General features: G+C 47.0%; 1 protein-coding gene across 2 annotated transcripts in view; it reads right to left on the bottom strand.

Moving 5' to 3' along the window:
• Nucleotides 1-375: 375 nt before the first annotated feature.
• The window catches only part of TMEM268 (transmembrane protein 268), a 29,580-nt gene continuing 19,747 nt past the window's right edge, over nucleotides 376-10,208 (bottom strand). The window contains exons 9-10 of one of the 2 annotated variants that reach the window (XR_004301153.1): nucleotides 6,378-8,563; nucleotides 376-1,914 (exon numbers count right to left, since the gene is read on the bottom strand). Coding sequence is in view for 1 of the 2 variants with exons in the window: in XM_032418892.1 (XP_032274783.1) it covers nucleotides 8,384-8,563 (180 nt within the window). In the remaining variant the exon portion in view is untranslated. Of the gene's footprint in view, nucleotides 1,915-5,236; nucleotides 8,564-10,208 lie in introns of those variants that run through there. The other variant, XM_032418892.1, reaches the window with a different exon arrangement.

Raw genomic sequence — 10,208 nt, 5'->3', positions numbered from 1 at the left:
ATTAGGACACTGGTTTTACAGAACAGGAAACCGAGACACAGCTTATAGAAGGCTCTGAAGGTTACACTAAAAGCAGTGGCAGAGCTGAACCTTGAACCCAGGAAGCCTGATTCCGGAGTTGACGCTCTTAACCAACCAGTTATGCTGCCCTTCACAATGACGGGAGAGTGACATCCAGTTATTGCTCTTGGCTCCCAAATGGACTGTTCATTGCCTGCACTTCAAACAGGGAGCTGGGCCCTTGAAATCTTTTTCCTTTGGCAACTGGTGCAATGTTAAGCTTTGCCAGTAGGAGGCGCTGGAGACACTGGAGGAAGAAGGGCTTTCCCTCCTGGTTCCGGTGCGCTCATCTTAGCAGGCTCCTGCAGTCCACCCAGTTCCTCCAATCATCTGGTTTTGGCAGTGCACACGGCTTCCCAAGCACCCAGTTCCTGCTGTGCAGAAGCTTCTCCAACATCAGGTTCCTGCAGTGGAGACAACGTTCCAGCACCCAGATCCTGCATGGTGGTTAGTAGTACTTAGCAGCAAACAACTTCTCCCAGTGCCCACCAACAAACTGGGAAGTACCTCCATCTCTCTGTGATAGCTTTCCCTGGCACCTTCAAGTGCAGATTTCTAGAACATTCTATCAACACAGCAGCTCAGAGATTTCTCTGCATCCAGGAAGCCACAGCTATGTCCTTCCCTAACAAGGTCCAGATTTCACCTGGGGATGGGGTGTGGAGGGAACTTCCTTGGGGGCTCTCTCTCCACCCGAGGGGTGATAGCTGTTCCTTCCATGCGCTCTTCTATATTCTTTGGCGTCTCTTTACTTCTTACTTACGAATCCATTATTCAACTTCCCTGTTACACTTAATCATTCTTTCTATCAAACTTCCCATATTCGAATGACCGTGTAGTTTTTGCCATCTGATGGGACCCCGACTGACACAAACACCTCAGGAGGCGGCCGGGGCAGTCAGCCATGACAGCAGTCCCGGGACGGAGAGGAGAGCCCCGATACAGTAGATTTCTCAGGCAAAGCTGGCCAGTTCCTAACTCAGAACCATACAGAGAAGAAGGTTCTGGGAAAGGAGGTTCTTGACTTCTGCCACACAGAGAACTGAGAAGGGAGGTGGGCTTGAGGCCAGGTTGACAACACACAGAAGATCATTTCACCTTGCGCTAGGTCAAGCTGCAGGAGGCCTATGGGATGTCTAGGGGGCCACCACTGGAAGGAGGTTGGAAATACTTAGCTGGAAAGGATAAAAGAACAATGGTTGGAAGGAAGCAAGAGGGCCTGCTAATTGCGTGTGCCTTATCAGTTCAGTAGGCTCAAGCGCCTCTTCTACGCAAGGGAAGACACCCCAGGAGCATCGGTCAGGTGGAGAGAAAGTATGCTCCCCTGGGGCCCCTTTGTTCTCCGTCCTTCTCTCCTACCAGCTGTCACACTGCACGCCCAGGACCCACCCTCTGACCCAGCTTCTTCTCATCCTATGCATTCCTCCCCACCTGCCATGCCAAGGGCCCACCTTCCTTCCCCAGAGAGCCCCCGTGTTTCTGACGTGCTGGAACGGTGGCCTGCAGCAGGTGCTCCTGAAATGTCACTTCCTGCTCTGATCATTTAGAAGCCTCTCCGCAGAGGGATGAGAAGAGGCTCACATCTTATGAACTTGTCAGAGGGTTCTTGGCCTCAGGGTGATCTCTTTCTTTGAAGGATTTTCAAACAGTAACAGTAAAAATAGTAACAGAAGCCACAGCTGGATCTGACCTCTGACTATGGCAGACTAGTTTGTATCAGACCAATCCTCCCACTGAGAGCAGTTCAAAAAGCTGTAGTTTAGGGTTTTTTTGTTGTTGCGTTTTTTGGGTTTTCTTAAATCTGTTTGAATGCATCAGAGAGCTCCCAGGGCAGTGAGGAGTTGGACCAACATCCTGGAGAGAAAGGAAGTGCAAAGGGCTGAAATGCACATTGAGGTCTCCTGACCTCCTGGAGGCACCTGCCAATTCCTAAGCAGGGTCTAAGAGGCTGAAAAACTGGGAGGAACTTTCAGCACTCACAGCTTGGGGTAACAAAAATTAGAAGTTGAGGGCTCACCCTGAAGGAGGAATTCACCCTAGAGGAGGAGTCCTGGTTTTAAACAAGTTTCAAAAACAAACAAACAAATAAAAACAAAACAAAACAAAACAAAAACAGGTTTTCAGTTAAAGTACCTTAAGGGGAAGTCAGGGCTATCCAGAAATAGACCAGGCCTTACTAGGACTGGAACCTAGAATCAAATCTATCCCAACCCTACTTTTCTCAGAAGCAAAAGTAAATCCACTCTAAAGGAATATCCAGAGTCTTGTATATCTCTTCAATTGTTCACTTTTTAAAAGGAGTCTAGCATTCAATCAAAAGATACCAAGAATACCAGAAGATAAGAAAGACCAACTGACCGAAAAGCAAAAGAAACGCATCTCACAGAAGAACCAGAAACTGGAGTCAGCAAACATGCATTTTAACACATTGAAGAAAACAGGCGACGAGACGGGTAATTTCATCTGAACACTGTAACCTGTATTAAAAAGTCAATTAAACATTTTAGGACTGGATCCCAGGCGAGCTGAAATGAAGAACTCAATCGAAAGGATTAACCACCTATTGTAACACAAAGGAAGGCAGGAGGAATGAAGCAGAACGGACCAGTAGAAAACATTCAGACTGAATCGTGAAGAACCAAAAGCATGGGAAGTGCAAAGAGCCGTCGAGATGCAGAGAAAAGCTGTTCAACACATGGCATGAGAGCCTCAGAGGGAGATGAGAGAGAACAGGGGAGAAGCTACGATGGAAGAAGCCATGTCAGGGATCCCGGATGCGTCGGGGAGCCCAAGCAGAAGCTAAAGGAAGACACACCTGGATGCATACACCACACCTGCCGAAGCCCCCAGCAGATCAGAACAGCAACAGACGGAGAGCTGACTTTGCAAATGCAAACAAAGCAAGCCAAGGACATCTTCCAAAGTTGGTGTGGTCGTGGGGTTTTTTTTTATATCTTCCAAAGTTGGTGTGGTCATGGGGTTTTTTTGACATCTTCCAAATTTTTAAAGAAAATAGCTGTAGTGCCCTAGAATTCTTGACGCACCAAAAATATCTTTCAAAATTCGAGACAAAACAGAGGCTTTTCAGCAACAAAAACTCCATCTGTCACCTGAGGGTCTGTATGGGAAGGAAAATGCCAAAGGTAGTTCTAAGTGTACTGCATGCTCTCCTGGACTGAAGAAAAATTCCAAAGGTAGTTCCAGGAAAAGGAGAATAATCATGGATAAATGTGTGGAAATGCAGGAAGAAACAAAAAGTAAGAAAAAGGTAACAGATAAAGAGTAATAAAAAGTAAACATGGGGATAAATCTAAATGAGTGCTGGTTATATAATAATGTCTGTTGTGATTTAAGACAGAGAACTGAGGGGCGCCTGGGTGGCTCAGTTGGTTGGGCATCTGCCTTCAGCTCTGGTCATGATCCCAGGGTCCTGGGATGGAGCCCCCCATCGAGCTCCCTGCTCGGTGAGGAGTCTGCTCTTCCCCCTCCTCTGCTTCTCTATTCCTCACCCACTTGTGCTCTCTCTCTCTCAAATAAATAAAATCTTAAAAAAAAAAAAAAGCAGAGAATTCTTTTTAATCCCACACGTCCACAGGAAGGGTTCCTTAAATATAGAAACACAGATAAATTGAAAGTAAAAGATGAGCAAATATATACTGTGTAATCCCTAATCCAAAGAAAGCTAATGGGTCAGACAGAGTAGATTTTAAGGCAATAATCTAATAGAGAGGGCGCCTGGGTGGCTCAGATGGTTAAGCGTCTACCTTCGGCTCAGGTCATGATCTCAGGGTCCTGGGATCGAGTCCCGCATCGGGCTCCCTGCTCCTTGGGAGCCTGCTTCTCCCTCTGCCTCTCTCTCTCTCTCTCTGTCTCTCATGAATAAATAAATAAAATCTTTAAAAAAAAAATAATCTAATAGAGATAAGGAGGGACATTTCATAAAGATGAAAGGGCCAAGCCACTGGGAAGTTTTAACAACCCTAAATTTGTCTGCACGTGTATGACAGCAGAGCAAAACTTGTCAGCAGTGAACTAAGAGGGCGCCTGGGTGGCTCAGTTGGTTAAGCAACTGCCTTCACCTCAGGTCATGATCCTGGAGTCCCGGGATCGAGTCCCACATCGGGCTCCCTGCTCGGCAGGGAGTCTGCTTCTCCCTCTGACCCTCCCCCCTCTCGTGCTCTCTCTCTCTCTCATTCTCTCTCTCAAATAAATAAATAAAATCTTTTAAAAAAAAGTGAACTAAGAGATATGTTCACACAAAAACTTATACGTAATTGTTCTCAGCAGCATTATTCACAGAAGCCAAAAAGTAGAAACAACCCAGCTGAAGAAGGATAAACAAAATGGGATATATCCATGTAATGGAATATCATTCAGGAATAATAAGGAATTAAAAATTAATCATAAGGAATAATGATACATGCTATAACATGGAGGAATCTTGAAAATATTTTGTTACTACTAGAAAAGCTTGACATAAAAGGACATATACTGTATGTTCCATTTATAGGAAATATCCAGAAGGGGAAAATCCAGAGATAGAAAGCAGATCAGCAGTTGTCACGGCTGGGGGGTGGGGGGGTGGGGGGATGGGGAGTGACTGCTAATGCGTATGGGGTTTTGGCGGGGGAGGCACGGGGAAGGTGATGAAAATGTTCTAGAATAAAATAGTTGTCATGGTCATGCAATCCTGTGAATATACTGAAAACCACTGAACTGTATACTTTAAAACGGTGCGTTTTGGGGGGCGCCTGGGTGGCTCAGTCACTTAAGCATCAGACTCTTGGTTTGGGCTCAGATCATGACCTCACGGTCGTGAAATCGCCCCAACAGGCTCAGCATGGAGTCTGCTTGGGATTTTTTCCCTCTGCCCCTCACTCATGTGTGTGCGCATGCTCCCTCTCTCTTCTGGAAAAAATAAATAAATCTTTAAAACAGTGAGTTTTATGCTATGTGAATTACATCTCAATTTTTTAAAACGATGTAAAAAAAAAATGTGTCGTAAGTAAAAGGCAAGGGGCACCTGGGTGGCTCAGTCATTAAGCATCTGCCTTCGGCTCTTGTGATCCCAGGGTCCTGGGTCGAGCCCCACATCGGGCTCCCTGCTCAGCGGGAAGCCTGCTTCTCCCTCTCCCACTCCCCCTGCTTGTGTTCCCTCTTTCGCTGTGTCTCTCTCTGTCAAATAAATTAAAAAAAAAAAAAAAAGAAGAAGAAGAAGAAGAAGTAAAAGGTAAAACAGAAAATCTACAGTCGTACTTGGAGATTTTCCTCCCTCAGTGACTGATAGCACAAACAACCTGAAATGGGTAAGGATGCAGATTTGAGGAACGCAGGTCTGAACCGGCACCAACAGACACGGGGAGCAAACAGCATGCAGCAGCGGCACAGAAATGCGGTCACTGATGGAGCCCTGACTTTGGACCATACTATGGCCCAGACCTTGTACTTCCCATGCAACACCTCAGTTAATCCCCCTATCCTCACACCCTCCCTTATGGGTGAAGAAATGGAGGTATAGGAGGAATAGAGAGGGTGAGCATGTGGCCCAAAGTCACCAGCTTGCTGCTACCTGCCGGTACTGAATTTCAGAGAGATTGGACTAGAAGCTTTATTCACATAAACACATCCCACGGTGCTGGAGTAACTGAGGTCTTATGCAGACTGAATAAACATTAACTGTTAAAGACCTACTACGTCAATAAATATATATCCTGGGCACCTACGGTATATAAGACATAGTGAGAGATTAAAAAAAAAATATATATATATATATATAGCAACAATTTATTGTGCTCTTACTCAAGCTTGCAACTCAAAGTTGCAAGTACTTTACATTTAATCTTCACAATACCTGCCAAGGAGGTACTCTTATCCTCATTCCACACATGAGGAGGGACACCCAAGGATAGGAAGGACGCTGCTCCAAGGAGCAGAACCTGGATCTGAGTCAATCTAGAAGCCAAGCTCTGAGCCACACCCTCCGCTCGCCCATCAAGACACCACCTCCGTGCCTGTCCTCGGCACACAGCCTTGAAGCAGAACGTGTCCATTGATGGATTCTGATCCTCACACAACCCTGGGAGGCAGGCAAGGCAGAGATCACAGGATTTTCTAAATGAGAAAACCAAGGGGCAGATGCAAAGGAAGTACCTGGGGGCACACCTGAGTGTTCCACCCACCAGGTGAGACCACCAGAAACTTGGAGAGGAAAAAGCAGGAAAGAATCCCTCCAGGAGGGTCTGTAAGTCAGCTTTGAAATGGAAGAACAGCTGTTCTGTCATTTAACAGACACATTTTTATTCTCTTACGAGACTTACCAGGGTTTTATGGGTGGATGATAAAGACGGGCTTCTACAGATCCTGTCCCCAGCCCGCATATTCTCTGCGGCAGGTGAGAAGGACAGTGACTGCCTCCACGAGTTACTCTTACTGAGCATAGCTGCCCTCAGAGAAATCTCTAAAGAGAAATGTCTACAATGGCCATTTCCGAGGGTGGGTCTATGTCCACAATTTCTCTTCTCTGGCTCAGAGAAAGAAAACGGTCAGACTGGTCTCTTACACAGCAAGTCACCCACACAATTACCTTTCATGTTCACCAGATCCATTTATAAAGGAGTAAACCGGCCCTCGGACAGGGTAAGTGACGTAGCCAACGGTCATGCTTCTAGGAAGCTTCTCACCTGGCATGAGAATCCAGGTCTCCTGCTCGCTAGGCCCGTGTTCTGTCCAAAGGCCGATCAGGTCTGGGACACCTCGGTCATGCAAGGCTAGAGGACCTTCTACATGTAGATAAAAACGTAACAGGCCAAGGGCTAGACTGGAACAGAAAAAGCCAGAACTCTGGCTTTGGAAGGGCAATTAAGAATCATCCAGCCTGTCCACTATATATCCTTTTATATAACGATGAGTAAACTGAGGACTGGCTGAAAGTTGCACAGCCAGAAATGTCAGTCAGGACCAGAACCCAGGTCTGTGCCAACTTCATCATTCAACTGAGTAGAGAGCACAATCTGCAAATGTTACTATGGAGATGACAAAGCACTCAATCCACTGGATTTTTTTTCCTTAGCAGGTCCAGGCCATGCACAAAAATTGTAAGGTGAGATCTTCGTCCTTCAGCTTAGTCTAGCTCGAAAAATACACATGTGCATAGGAAAGCAGAATAACATAAAACCTCAACAAAGGCAGCAGCTACATTAAGAATTTAGAGGAGGCAGCGAAGCAGGGCATGTTCTATGTTGAAAGGCTTCCTGAAGGAGGGTAAGTAAAGCTGGGCTTTGAAGCATGCACAGGAGTTCAACGGACACAACGGAATAGGTATGTTAGTCCAGGAAAAAGTTTTAACTTAGCAAGAAGTTCTGTGGGAGATGAAGCCAAAACTACAGATGAGGGCTGGGTCCTGGAGGTTGGGGAGCCTTCGCGTGCCAGAGCAGGTCTTTTGGATTTGGGCCTATGGAATAATTGGTCTTCAAACTTGCTCAGGAGCAGAGAACCTGGAAGCCCCCGAGCTCCTCATGGAACGCCATGAGTGACAGATTATGCTTCATTCCAGGACAGTGTTAGTGTCAGAAAATACAGGACTGTGGGTCTAGGCCTGAAGGAGAAAACCACAACCACAAGCATGCATGCCGTTAAACAAAAGACATCCACAAATCAGAATCGATCTTTTCCAAAGAGTTCCATCATCAGTTACATGCTGTTGGTTTCTTTCTTCTGTCCCCTGGAAGTGTGTGTCCTAGCAAACAACATGGGGCCATTGTTTTTCATAAAATAAAGGGCAGGAGAAACTTAAAAGTGGGGAACATTCTGAGAACTGACTTCTTTCCTTCAGATTAGGAATTCTAGAGGGCCAAGGTAATGCTACAGAGAGCAGAGTCCTCTCCAAGGCTCAGTTTCCCCATCTGACATGAAGTAGCTGAGGATGGGAGCATCATCGGAGACCAAGCTTTGGACACATGGTTGGCCCAGTAGGGTCCTCTTCACATTTCCTGGGCTCTCCAAACAATGAAAGGCATGGGAGAGTGGCCCTCCGTCCGTGCCCCTGGTTCTAGGCAGCACAGAGTAGTCTGGAGTGGGACCAGCTTGGCTACCAGCAGCTTCTGAAAAGGCCAGAGGTCAGCATGGGACGTCAACAGGCATTTCTGTGCAGAGTCCTGGAGTGAGCACGATTCCACCCCTGCTGCTGACATGACTGACACTCTTCAGCGTGCTCCTAGATGCTTCTCTCCTCACCTGGGGGCTCACGTGCAGCCAGCTGGGGCACCAAGCCTTCCCGATGTCTCACCTTCAGCCTTGCAGGAAGCTGGGTGCCTTCCTCCCTAGGTCACCTGGCCAGGAAGGGGCAGCACCCAGTGCCCAGGATATGGGCTTCTATGAGCTGGCAGGGGCAGGGAAACCTTGCAGAGTCTGTGTGCCGTGTCCCCACTGCCTGGGGGAGCTGCGAGGTCACCAGGAGCCGGATGTAGTAGCCACCAAATACCGCCAGCAGGTGCTGGGCCATTTCCTGGAAGAGGCAGGGGAGCAGAGTGAGGGCCACCGAGAAGCATCTCATGCACGACGGGAAAGCCAAGTGGTCCTCACAGCCCTGGACCAGCAGTGATGCTCACTGGGAAGAACCCTGCCAGGTCCTCACCTGGGGCTCCTCGGAGACGCCTGGACTGGTCTGGACGCCCAGCTCTGCTACTCACCCCATGGGGTGCCTGCAGCCTCAGCTTCCCCACCTCCAAGGTGGGTGACCTAACTGCTCAGAGGCAGTAAGAATAACCACAAAAAAGCCATTTTTTTGGCTGACCACTTATTTATACCAACCAATCTCACACGCACTGTTTCCAGCTCCAAATGACCGCGAGGCTATAAAGCGCACAGGGTCAAGGTAACGTACTTGAAGTTAATCATTAGTAAATGGGGGTGGGGTGAGGGGATCATTCCCATGATGGCAGGATCCTTCAATTCATAGCAGGCACCTGCTGGATTTCTTGAGACAAGTACTCCTACCAGACTAAGAGTTTGCTTTTAAAAAGCAGATTTATCACAAGAAAGACAAATAGTGTATATATGAGTCTACTTATCTGAAGCAGATAGTAGTAAATTCAGAGAGACAGAAAATGTGCTTTTCAGGGGCTGGGGGAAGAGGAAAAGGGGGAAGTTCGTGTTTCGTGGGTATGGAGTTTCAGTTTGGGAAGATGAAAAGGTTCTGGAGATGTTTCATGCTGATGGTCGCACAACAATGCAAATGTACTTAAGGCCCCTGATTCATACATTTAGAAATGGTTATGGTGGCAAATTTTCTATTATGTATATTTTACTGTAATGAAAAAAAATTTAAAGATTAAAAAAAAGAATTTAAAAAATTAGATTTAAGGGGCGCTTGGGTGGCTCAGTCGTTAAGCTTCTGCCTTCGGCTCAGGTCATGATCCCAGGGGCCTGGGATCGAGCCCCGCATCGGGCTCCCTGCTCCGCGGGAAGCCTGCTTCTCCCTCTCCCACTCCCCCTGCTTGTGTTCCCTCTCTCGCTGTGTCTCTGTCAAATGAATAAATAAAATCTTTTAAAAAAATTATAAATAAAAAGAAAATTGGATTTAATGCATGCTCTTATTAACACATTTGGTCTCTTAAGTTCTATTTGTTGGACTGGCAGTTGGGATCCCAGAGGAAATGTTTCGGTCCCGTCGGCGCGACACTGAGCGTTTTTCACAGTCTCTGTGTCCAGTGTGAATGTAATAAAGTAAGGTGTGGGTCACATCAGGCTGCTCACATCAGGGGAGTCAGTGATTGAGAACAGGCTTCCGAATCAAAGGGCCTGAGTGGGCATTTCTGCCGGGCACCCTATGACGGACCCTGACAAGTCACTTCCCCTTGCTGAGCCCTTTTCTTCGACAGTAAAAGAGAGAACATCACAGCACCTATCTGGTCTAGCTGGAGGGAGGATTAAAGGAACTAATCGACACAAAGTCCCCCACCTCGTGCTCAGTGTCACCAACATCACCATCATTATCATTATTCTAGAAAGCAGAAACTCCACCTAGCTCTGTAGGGTTGGTGCTTCCTTTGAGTCACCCTTGGTGCTAGAAAAATACTGAAAACCTCAAGTAGTCTACTACTCCCTAACTCAGATTTATCTCCTGGCCAATCTACTCTAAAATTAAGAGC

The sequence above is a fragment of the Phoca vitulina genome, unplaced genomic scaffold, assembly GCF_004348235.1.
Source record: "Phoca vitulina isolate PV1807 unplaced genomic scaffold, GSC_HSeal_1.0 scaffold21, whole genome shotgun sequence".
NCBI classification, from domain to species: Eukaryota; Metazoa; Chordata; class Mammalia; order Carnivora; family Phocidae; genus Phoca; species Phoca vitulina.
Note: the sequence above shows the minus strand (reverse complement) of the source record. Positions and strands in the feature narration are given on the sequence as shown.